The 12635-nt window shown below is 44.3% G+C and overlaps 1 protein-coding gene across 1 annotated transcript in view; it reads left to right on the top strand.

The window, feature by feature from the left end:
- Nucleotides 1-6525: 6525 nt before the first annotated feature.
- Nucleotides 6526-12635, top strand: part of C1QTNF7 (C1q and TNF related 7) — a 97186-nt gene continuing 91076 nt past the window's right edge. The window contains exon 1 of the mRNA XM_036273655.1: nt 6526-6790. Coding sequence (XP_036129548.1) covers nt 6769-6790 — 22 coding nt within the window. The 5' untranslated portion in view covers nt 6526-6768. The remainder of the gene's footprint in view (nt 6791-12635) is intronic.

Here is a 12635-nt window from a genome sequence, read left to right on the forward strand (position 1 = left end):
GTGAGGAAATAAATGTCTGTTGCTTAAACCACCAGTTTATGATATTTTGTTATGGCAGCTCGAGCAGCCTGAGGTTAAAATTGTCATACATAACTAGTATCATCCAAAAGTACTTGCTCTTATAGACTTATTCTCTTTCCATGGCACATTTCAGAATATGATTCCAAAAACAGTCAGGGAAGATGCTGGGATAAGTAAACTGTGATAACGTAAGTGCCCCAGGATGCCAGATTTTAGAGGCGTGACAAAGAGAGGACCATCAGGATTTGATAGTGGAGAGTTTTAGGGAAGTGGAAGATGGAGTAAAAGCGACAACATATGTTTAAAGTTCTGAGAACCTGAGAGGACCGTGACAGATTAATGACACAGGAATTAATGACAGAATTCGGTAAATCAGGGAAAGTGGGTTTGAGGGAAAATAGTTTTGCTTTAGAAATATTAAATCTGGTAGGACTCTGGTATGTCTAGAAAGTAAAATCCAGCCGGCATCAGGAAAACAACAATAATGCCAGGTAGATGGGAGAGGTTAGCTTGGTTCTGCAGATTTTGTGAGTTGGTGAATGACAACTTGTGAAGGAGAACCCTGCAGAGAGAAGAGTCTAGGGCCAAGTGAGACACCTCAAAATGCCGTGATAGAGGTGGGCCATACATGCAGAGGCCCAGAGTTGGAAAAGGACTTCTTCAGGCCAATAGCAGTGTTGAGACTATAACTCAAACTGTTGACTTCTCGGTAACCTTACCACAGAGCTCGTGAGTCATTTAGCCATTAATTGAATAGTGGTTCACTGGAGGGCAACTAACCAAGATGAGAATCTAATTGAAATCATGTTGCATGAAGAACAGTTGAAAGAGCCAGACAAATTGAACTTGGAAAAAGGAAGATGAAGTTGTGGGGAAGGAGGAAGTCTAAACATTGCCTTGAGATATTGTAAAGGCTCTTTCGTGTGAAAAATTGAGCAGGAGTAATCCCTGTTGTTCGAAAAACGCTCCTGTGCTTTGTGAAGTTGGGGGTCCTTTTTCCCTGGGAGCCATCAAGCAGGGATGGAGCAGCCATCTGCCCAGGCTATGCAGACGGATCATGAACAGAGTAAGAGAGTGAATCAGAACACCCTCAAGTCTTCTTCCAAATTTAAGATGTGGTGATCTACAAATAGGTCATCTCCTTTTCTAGTTTTCACTATTTTCAAAAAGTCAATTTGTTTTCCTAAATTATCAGGAAAGTAAAAAGGGGCCTTCAGATTTGCTTACCACGATCAACATCTGAGAATGGTGAGCCAGAGACTGCAAACTCAGAAATGGCTTCTGCCCCTTCGTGTCCCTGGGACCCAACAGTGATGAGCACACAGCAGGCATCCTTGTGACATCTGACAATTGAAAGGAGAGGCTGTGCCCATGAGTGGCTTCACTTTGATGTTGGAATTGGATTATTTCCTACCACTCTCAATAAAGAGCATTTCATTTCATCTCTAATCTCCAAACATTGTTAAAAGTTGAACTATAGTTGATATACAATATTATATTGGTTTCAGGTGTACAATGTAGCAATTCCATATTTTTGTAGCTTTAATAATCTCTTCCAATAGGAGGATAAATTTTCCCAGTGAGGTTCATTTCTCCTTTGGCCTCTCCTTCGACGTCTTCACATGTTTGATAGAATTCAGAAAAGGCTGTATTATAAAATCCAGATGAAGCCACCTGGGTTTCAGGATATAATTTGAAACTTGGCTGCTTCGTGCAGGCAAAGGAGAAGAAATAAAGTCAACTGTAAGAACACGAAGCTTAAAAATGAAAAATGCTCAAACTTTATAATTGCATTCAGAAAGGGAAGTACGTGTTTTCCAAGAAAAACAACCTGCTGTGGATAAGAGTTTAGAGTGTGTTTCAGAAGTAATCTGAAATCATCTCAAATGTAATGGATGATAAGAATATACACAGTGTAAGCATGCTCTCTTCATTTGGCATGGAGAAGGTGTTTTAACCACCATTTAAGTGTTCAGGTACTGGAACCAGACAGCCGAGGTTTATATCCCAGCTGGGCTACTTATTGGCTGTGTGACCTTGAGCCAGTCTCTCAACCTCTCTGTGCTTCAGGTTCCCCATCTGTAAAATGAAGATAATGTTAGTGTCTGCCTCACAGGATTGTTGAAAAGACAAAGTGGGTTAATATAGTTACACAGCACATAAAATGGTGCCTGGTACATAGTTCATGCTCAGCAAATGTCATTATTATCATTGTTGCTTTAAAATGGTAGAGGAGCCCAGTCAGTGTGGCTCAGTGGATTGAGCATCGTCCCATGGACTGAAGGGTCACTCATCCAGGTTTCAGGCTTGATCCCTGGTACAGGGTGTGCAGGAGGCAGCCAATCCATGTTTCTCTCTCATTGATATTTCTCTCTCTCTCTCTTCCCTTCTTCCTTCCTCTCTATCTGAAAAAAAACAATAAACATATATTTTTAAAAAGCAAAGTGGTAGAAGAGAAAAGTGTCTGACCCTTTCAAGAGTTTGCAGAATGAAGGAAGCCACATTTCCAGCGGGACATGCCCCAAATACCTGCGGTGGAAACACAATGTACGAACTAGAACCTTCTGCACCTCCGTTTGGAGCTGCGCAAAGCCAGTGGGGAAAACGCACGGTCCGAGTGGAAGGCGATCATCAGATGATGAGATGTTTACCCCTCTGCACTGAGGAGTGGCCTGGAACAGTCAGTGTCAGGACCATCGCCTGCTTCTGTACACACAGTAAAACAAATGTTTGGGTAAGTAGAGTCTACACTAGTTAAATGCTAGGAATACTTAACTGGTTCTTTGAGGTTTGTAACTTCTTTCAGCCCCTGCTCTGCAGGTCGCTTGTAACATCTGACAGTAACCCACTGGACAGTTTTCTTCATTAATGCGTGTATATTGATCGATGGGTGATACATTTTGCCTTCTCTGCTTATTTCTGTCACTAATCTTTTCATGGTTTCCAATTTACTTAGCCCGTCAGCACACCACGTATAAATCTTAAATTTATAGAAGTACTCGCAACTGGCATTTAGCTAGATTAGTTTTGCTACAGCAAAAAAGTTGGGATTTATGGTTAGTATTAAAATAACTAACATTTTTGGGCACTTATTGTGGTAGGCCTGTTCTGCATTCTTTACATATAATTTAATCTTCCAAAGCAGCTATCTGCACTGTAACTGACACTAGCTGTCTGTGACAAATACATCCCCAGACTCAGTGGAGGGACACAATATTGGCTTGTACTTTATTCAAGAATGTCTGTGAGGGATGCCTCAGGTTTGGGGGTTCCTTCGATTATGGGGCTTCAGCACCTCTGCGTCTCTCGCTTCCCACCACATGGATCTGGAAGAGAGAAAGAATGTAAAGTGAGTATATCAGTTCCTCATCACCTCAGCCTAGAATGAACCCCATATAACTTCTGTCCATATCCCATTTGCCAGAGATCAGTCACATGGTCAACGGAACTGCAGGGGCAGGGGATATGTAGACATCAGCAAACACTGAAAAACACCTCTCATGGTTTACTTTTCGGGCCACCAAATATCTATCTCCTTCCCTGTTTCCAAACACAGAGCACACTCTTCCTCCCCAAAGGAAGCGTCAAATTCCATGCGGTCGTTACAAGCAGCTCCAAGTGCAGGACTTCTGAGCTATGTGACATGGGTGTTGTAATCTTGATCCGGTGACCTATGAACTGGAAGGAAAGAAGCTATGAAGCAAAGGACAAGTTCTCATTCTCTCTCTCTCTCTCTCTCGCACACACACACAATACAAGTGGTGTATGGTATAACAGTGATGAGATATCCACAATAAAAATGTTCCATCAGAAAATGGAAGGAAAAAACAGCAGCCATCGATACCACAAGCGGCCAGGTGGACACAGTCGAGGTGCGCTGCCTTGTGGGAGGAGGTTCTGGATGTCCCTGGCGCTGCGCTCTGGGAAGCTCCAATGTCCATTGTCCTGGCCACCAGTTCTTCCTTCTGAGGGGCTCCCCGTGCAACATCTGAGGTGCATGTTGAGGAGCCAGCCCTCCATGAAGCCAGTGATCCACTTCCTTCTAGAGGAAGAAGTTATTTTCAGTCCTGAAAGACATTTCTAGTACAGTCTTATAGTTATTTTAGCCATGTAAGTCCTGCCTAACATGACAGGCTCCTGCAAGCGATCAAATGTATGAGCTGTCTCTCTATCCCCTCTCACTTCCGTTTGTAATTTAGATATTCCTTTTCTAGGCTCATCTCATTCTTGAACGACCTTGCCAGATGCTGTCGACAAGAACCAGGGCACAGGGCTGCTCCTTCCTCGTCCTCCTCTCCTTACCCACAAGGTTACTTGGCGCGTGTGGCCTTCCACACTGTCACAGATGTCAGGTTCACCAAATGTTTCGCCTTCGCAAAGCATGACATGTTACCTCTCCAGCCTCTGGTGTCAGTCTCCTCACCACTAACCTCCTATGAGGCCAACGGCATGGAGCTGAAGATTGTGCTGGAGCAGAATCCCATGTCCGGGACCGGGCGCTAACACGGTGTTCATCACAGTGACTCATACTACGTCCTGCGAAGTACCAGACACGCAATGAGGTGTTTAATAATATTTATTGACTAACGCAGTATTGTGTATCTATATATAAAAAGGTATTTAGACATATTTGCATTAAATCTTTCACTACTAAGCAAACCAAGGCTTATAGAAGTGAAATAACACATTGGAGGTCACACACTGGAGTGTGGCGGATTCGTGCCTAAGATGCTACATGAGCTGGTGTCTCCAGACATCTCCCCCATTGAAGCCAGAGCAAAAATAGAGTAATTTTTGTCTTTGCTTTCATAGCACATTAAGTCTGAAGCCTGCCCTGTCCCATTGGTCTGAGATTCTTTCTCTCTTTGCACTATTTCATTCAGAGACGTTCTCCTCCATCCACAGAAGGGTAGTTAGTTTGGGTGACTCAAAAAACACCGTGGGAAATGATCTATAGCTTTCTAATGAATGAATGAGATTTTTGTGCTGTAACTTGTTTGCATGAATTTGCACAGTGAGCATACTTAATAGATTGTGCCTGTGTCGACATTTCTTTTCTCCACCAAATGGTTTTATTTCTTTAATGAATGATTCTTATAGTAATTTGGGGGATCACATTATATTATAACCATTCATTAAATCTAGCAAGGGCATACACTGTCTGGCCTTTGCTCTCTACAGAAACTTTGACATATTAACCTTGCCTAGTGGGAACATATCTGCAAACCAAAAAGGGGGTGGGGAGACATCTGTAAGACTCTCAACAATAAAGATAATTTTAAAAAGAAAAAAAAAAGGTCGTCTAAACTGTTGATTGGTGTGAATCTATGCAATATTTTATTCATTCTGCAAGTATCTATTGAGCGCTTATTATCTATCATGTACTGAACAATACCTGCTTTAAGCCATAGAAAGACAAATACCATATGATTTCACTTACATGAAAACCCAAAGAACCGAATAAACAAAGTAGAAACAGACTCATAGACACAGAGAACAGACTAAGTTTGACAGAGGGGAGGTCGGTCTGGGGGCTGGGTGAAAAGGTGAAGGAATTAATCAGTACAAATGTGTAGTTACAGAACAGTCACAGGATATAAAGTACCGCACAGGGAATACAGTCAATAAGATCGTAATGACTACAAACAGGGCCAGGTGGGTATTTGGAATGTGGGGGGATCGCACTGTAGAGTGTGTGATTGTTTGGCCGCCGTAATGTACATCCGAGACTGATGTCGAATTGAACGTAGACTGTAATTGGAAATATTATTTAAAGATATGCTATAAACAGTTTTTAAATCACCATTTTCAGTTGATCACACTTTAAGTTGGCTGTAATTTGAATTCACGTGTGTGTGTGTGAGAGAGAGGAGATTAATGGCAGTTGGGGAAGTGTGATAGACACAGTAAAACAGGTAACCTCGGTTACAGACTAAATGTCAGAAAGCTCACTCAGCTACAGGCACAGACTGCAAAGCATGCAGCCCTCCTGGAGGTGCTGACTAGCAAATGGGATGAAGGTTAAAATAAGACCAACGCAAATAACATCATTTTCAGTATTTTCCCCTTTGATAAAAATATAATGTATACTAATTTTGAATTTTCCAACAGATAGGGAAGAGGTGCATGGAAATCATTGTGATGACCAAGTGCCATTTAAATACAATCTCACTACCGTCACTGTCCCCTAAGTCGGGACATAAATGTGCCCATGTACTTTTTGCTTCCAGCGAAGTGGTGCCTTTCAGGCTCAAGGCATCCGTTGAAAAGGCAAAAGCCACTTGAAGTGACACAGTGAGAAGATCCATGGATAAAAGAAGGAAACAGAAGTATTTCGATACCTGAAACCTTTGCTTCTCATTTGCCTCCGTCCTGGTGCGCAGCGGAACGTCACCCGCTCCTACTCATTTCTAACGAGAGTATATATTGAGCTCTTTGAAATGTGAGTATTATGGGGAGGATCGCAGTTGCTTTAAATTACAGGAGTTGGCAAGTGCCTGGGAGGAGCAGGAGGTTGTTTAAACTGGGAAAGACAGTTGCAAAACCTCCTACAACAGCATGAGCTCCAAGCTTCAAACGCGGTCTCATGCTCAGACGAACGCTTCATTTTTCATCAAGTTGTTTTTCCCTGTTGTTTTGAAGCAGCTTTGAATAATCAACGTGTATTTCTGCTCTCCGTTTTCGAATGGTTTCTAACTTCATGGGACAACCAAAGCCAGAAAGCCTCATGTTTGGGGGGAAAGTGTGATGTCAGCAATGCCCAGAAAAGGTAAGCGACGTTGCTTCTCTTTTTCCCTCCTGCTTGGCCTTCGTCAAAAGTATTTACTAGGAGAACTTCAGCTACTTGTAAGGAAGTGAGATATTTGTAGAAAGTAGATCAACAGATGATAAATCGAAGGCTGGAAAACTCAGCGTCGGTGCTTTCTCCTACTTCCTAGTCTGCCTGGCGCGCAGACCTCTGAGAAGTATCTTTGGACTGTATGAAAAATGCCATTTCCTTCAGAAAATGTGTGCGGGTCTTCAAAGTCTCTATTCTGATGCACTTGGAGTTTGCTAGTGTGGTGATGAAGACATTGCTAAGGTCAGAGTACCTCCGTTTTCTTATTCTGTTACACGCGAGTCAACTTCCGGGGCTATGATCTTTCTATTAACTCAGAAATCTTTCCCATGGAAGTTTTTAATAACATTCCAAAAATTCTCTTAAATATGGTTACTATGACTTTTTATAAACTTGTTTTGCAGAATGTGTTTTGAGAACTTAAATAAATCATTTGATTCTTGCTTTGTGACCGCATGAGGGGAGGTTGTAGATATTACGTTGGGGGGTGGGGGGAGTTCAGCTCCAAGTTTGTTCATTCGAGTCTCAGGTGACCCGCAGTGCTATGATCTGATGGGGGTGACTTTGCCTTCTTGATTGTGCCTCAGAAACAGGTAGAGGGCAGGGAGGCTGGAACAGTCGTTGTTTTCCCATGAGTTGGCCATATAAGAAGTTCCCTGTGGTTTTAGGAGGCAAGGCATGTCAATGTGTGATGTGTTCTTCCAATTTCCCCAAAAACGTCTGTTATCAGTGTTCCCATCTCTTCGAGGCAGACTTCCAGGTGCACAAACACTGGATATTTGCGGAGGTCTGCAGATTCCTGCAGCAGGCTGCGATTTAGCAGAGCCCCAAGTTACGCCTCCGTGCACACAGATGTACTCCCGAGGAGGACTGGAAAAGCCCTGTGGGTTGGACGGGGCTTTCGGGTGGTTTGGGGCATCTAAGCAACCTCAGTCTGCAAACCGCCTGATCCAGAAACACTAGCAAACACTCCCGTGAGGCCTGGGTGAGAATATGGGGTGCTCCCTGGGGGCACTGTGCTTGGGTTGAGAAGCACTCTACCTGTCTTTGCTGTACCAACCGTTGCTCCTGTCTGGGATACTTTTTCTTCTGTGTTAAATTCTGGTTACAGAAGGTGGATCAGAGTGGCTTTCCCTGCTTTTTGTGGTCTCGGTGAAAAGAAAGAGATTAGGGCAGAGGATGGGCATTATTGTAGTGAAGCCAGAGGGCAGCTCTGTCTCTACCAGCTCATTGCAAGGTGGTCAAGAGAAGCTGCTAGTTGCTTTGTCTGTCCACAGCTGTTAAAGAGGAAGCAGGAACCCTGCCTCCCACTTCCTTGTCCTTCTCCCGTATCTTCTTGTCTCCTCTCTCCCTACTTCTACCCACCCCCGCGGGACGGCATCAAGAGAGGCAGGAGTGGGTTGGACGTGCGAGAGTATCACCATCTCTTCCTTCTCGTCCTCTCGGCCATTCTCGGGCCAGCCGGGGAAGCCCCCACCCTATTTGGAGGGGGTCTCCAGGACCCCGCCCATGACCTCATCGCAGGCAGCTGGAGAGCCGGGGTGGCCAGCGGTTATGTGGCGCCTGAGAGCGCCCTGGGGATGGGTGCGGCCGGCAAAGCGCAGTGTGGCATGACGTGACTGCGGGGGAGTGCAGCGAGGACTTTCCATTACGGTTCCCACGGAGGCTGGCGGCCTCTCTGGAGCCAGACCCGCCAGGCCCCGCCTCTGGGCCCTGAGGAGGCCCCAGTGAGGACAAAAACAAGAGGCAATTAGAGTTGCTAATGAAGCCCAAGCCAGCTGACTCATCTGAGGCGCAGCCACTGGGGGGCTTGCTAATGAAACCTGGACAGCGCCCTGGAAAGGACAGGTCAGGGTTGTCCCAGAAAGGACGATGATGAGAGGCCCAATGTGACCTAATCATGTCTGTTCACCTCCGAGAGGATGGAGGGAGGGGAGCGTTAACTAATGAACTGCTGGGGAGTGTGGGAGCCACGCGATCTGAACTGGGAAAGGATTTGAACTTAAACCAAACTGAGACCAGGTTGCCAGCGACCGCCACACATCCCAAGGCTGTGGACCAGCACCCGAAAACGCCAGGCGCAGGAATCAAACCCTAGAGGAACTCGGAAAGAGATACCCTTCCCTGAGCGTCCACTCTGTGCCAGAAACTTTACCAGGGCTCTCTGAGCATGGCCCTTGCAGAGAGACTGACCGTGCTCAACCGTGCAGAAAGCTCATGGAGAACAGTGTAGACAGGGGCTTTGCAGAGCAGCCTGACGTATCAAAGAAAGCATCTCATAGAGTTGCATTGGAACTAGACCTTGGAGGAGGATTAAAATATCATGAGAGAAGCAAGACGGACAACAGAGTCTAGGCAGAGGCCAATGAGCAAAGGCATAGAGGTGGAAAGACCATGGCTGTTTCCACGAAGCAAGTAAATGGGGGTCGCAAGGCTCTGTTCCCGAAGGGCATCCCAGGGCACACCAGTTTCATGGGTCATTAATGAGGTAATCATAACTCAGGTTCTGGGGTCAAAAACACCTGACTACAAATACAGTTCTGCCCCATAACTTCCCTGCACACCCAGACCCATTCAAGCATCCATTTCTTCATCTGTTAAATGAGGATAATAATTTTATCTACTCTTATATGGGCATTTTGAGGATTAAATTAGGAATTCATACAAAGGATCTGCTATGAGGGTATCTGGCATAGAAGAGCTCAATAAATGTGAGTTCTTATTAGGACTTCTCACACGGTTTAACTTTTTATATTATTTTTTTAATACTACATTTGCATTTATTTTCTACTAATAAAAACATTAATTTATAGCATTGTATCGACCACTTATTTTGAGTCAAGCACTATTCTATGTGCTTTATTTGAATAGTTTTATTTAAGATTCACAACCTATTGGAGATATTAGTGGGATTCTACTGTAATCTTTACTTTGTACTTTGAGAAAACTGTGGCCCAGAAAGGTTAAGTAATTTGCTCAAATTTATCTCAGTAACTTCATACTGGGCACCAATATTCAAAACTTTGATCATCACACATGCTAGAAAGTTATCTGTTTTCCCATATTTTTGTTTCTTACTGTGTCCTCGGTCTCTTCATGAGTGGGTCATTAGAATCTAGAGCTTCCCAAACTCATTAGAACATGAAACAAATTTTTCCCAAGAAGCATCACACAAAGCATGGAACGTGGAAAACGGCGAGGTTGAGTTCAGGCTACATGAACATCAAGCTCGTGACGTTTCCCAAGATTTAATTAAAATGTATTCATGTGCACCAGCCACTTCACGAACTGACTTCCTATATTTCTGTGAAGCAGAAACCCAACAACGGGACTCTCATATCTAAGGAAATTCACTCTGTCTGTGGTTTGGGGGCCAGCTGTACAGAGGGTCCTGCAAAGGACACCAGCTAGAATAAAACATGATCCCACCTTTAAGGAGTTATCATTCGAATGGGGAAAATAAAACTTGTGTTCCAGCATGTAAAATGCAACATTAGACTTACAGGAAAGAATATAAGAGAGGCTGAAAGTGAATGAGAATTCAGAGAAAAGAGACCAGGTCCTTGAAAAATCAAAGTATGTGTAACATTCTTTGGCATTTACCACGTACAAGGCACTGTGCTAACCACTTTACAATATGACTAGCCCATGTGTACCTTATAAGGCTTCATGGTGGATGTTAACTTACCCATTTCACAGATGAGAAAACTGAGCCCTAGAGAAATTCAGTAACCACCTGAAATCTTCTAAGAAGAAAGTGGCAGAGTATGATCTCAAACTCAGGTCCATGTGATGCTCAGAGAAGACTCCTCAGAGGAGGTAACTGGCCTTGAAGGATGGATAGGGATTGGTGGTAGGGGCACTCCAGGCAGCGAGGAGAATATTAGGAAAACCATGAAAGAGTCCAGGGGGGGAGGAGCAGGAAAGCATCCCTGGCAGAACAAAGTGCAGGCATAGAGAGCAAAGGGAAGTGGGCTCATAAGACTTGGTTGGGGAAAATAAATAAATAAGAAGACTTGGTTGGAATCAGATCACAAGAAAGCCTTGAATGTCAAACCGCAACGTTTGGATTTTTCAAATGGAGTAATCATTAAAAGTTTGTAAACAAGAAAGTTACTCCCTGGCATTTCATTAGGACAGTGGTTTAAGATGATTAATCAGTGTACAGGAGGGACAGAGACCAAACCTCCAGTTGGGAAGCAACATTTGTCCAGGCAAGAGATTACAGCGACCTTTGTACACACGGCAGTGAAGGGGTGGAGATGAACATTGGGCCCAGTCTCCTAAATCTGCTACACCATGGCCTTCACCATCATCAAGGTCTTTCGAATAACAGCCTGGAGGCCTCGATAAATGCAATTAGACCCTGTGAAATAGGAAGAGTTGAGGAAGGGAAGGGACAGGAGGGGCTGGCTGACCTCTGGGGGCCTTCTCAGCTCTCAGACTCCATGAAGATAAACCTCTGAGCACTTTTATGGAAATCATTAACTCTCCAGTTCCTTCCTCCATCACCAGTCTCTGGACTTCTCCTGCATATCGAGCGGGCATATTTCCAAAAGAACACTAAGGCCTAGCAAATTTTATGAGTTTACAGTTATGTCAACTGCATAATGTGGTATCGGCATGCAACGATTGGGAGGGTATATTTTAATATATCCCTTCAGGAGAAATTCTTATCCATCATCCTGGCTGCCTGCCTCTTGTGACTGAGAAGTCTTCCTGCAGTTCATACCACGTCAGGATCCAGCCATGCTCTGAGTGATAGTTATTCACTGGGTGTCATGTGACCTCCTCCAGCTCCCAAATAGGTGGTAAGCTTCTAAAGAGTATAAATTAATTCATCTTTAGATTTTCCAGTGCCTCACAACTATAGCAGGTGTCAGTCGATCTAAAAACACAGATCTGCAAGAAATGTCACATTTCTTTATTGTCTTTCACTCAACATGAATTGAATCTGATTCCAAGAGCCCGTGTCTGAAGGAAATTCAGTTTTACGAATGATCAAGCTCCCAGCCCCACCACCTCCAATACCAGGGAGGCCTTCCTTCACATCAGTTATGCCCATTCTTACAAATTGCCTGTCCCTGATGTCCATGGATTCTGCCTTCAACCCCTGTGTGGGATCTGAGAATCACTGTCCAGGCCAGGCACCCTGTGTCTGAGCCACACAGAGTGAGCTCTTCTACTTCTCACAGATGCACTGATCCCTGACCCCGTCTCTCCAGGTCTGGGAAATGTCCCGTCAGATATATTCTAGCATATACTCATGGACTAGGACTTTCAGAAAAGAAAGGAAAATGTGTTTTCAAGAAATGTCTGCTTCTTGTTCTGTACAACTCAGAAATAGATATACTCAAAGGCCCAGGCACCACTCAGGTGGGGATAAAGAACACACAGAGTTATTCTGTCACACACCCAACAGGTGTTCAATAATCGTCAGTGAAATGTGGGCCCCAATAACTGATGAAATGGCTCCTCCAAAGTTGCTCAGTTTGCCACCAGAAGTGTTATTAATCGAGTATTTTTATTAAGCACCTGGCATGCGCCAGCACTTACATATCCTGTCTGCATACCCCTATTTTTCACACTAGGAGAGGTGAGTGGCTTACCTAACATCCCGCAAGCACAAGAGATGGAGCACCTATTTAAACTCGAGGCGTCTCCATAACCCACAGCCTTTCCACCCTGACACATGGACCCTGGACGGATCCCCTCATTTCTGCCTAGTAGTCCAGAGATCTGCTCTTGACTAGTCCTTCAGTTGCCATATCTAATT

Source organism: Molossus molossus, unplaced genomic scaffold (assembly GCF_014108415.1).
Source record: "Molossus molossus isolate mMolMol1 unplaced genomic scaffold, mMolMol1.p scaffold_m16_p_1, whole genome shotgun sequence".
In the NCBI taxonomy this organism is placed as follows: Eukaryota; Metazoa; Chordata; class Mammalia; order Chiroptera; family Molossidae; genus Molossus; species Molossus molossus.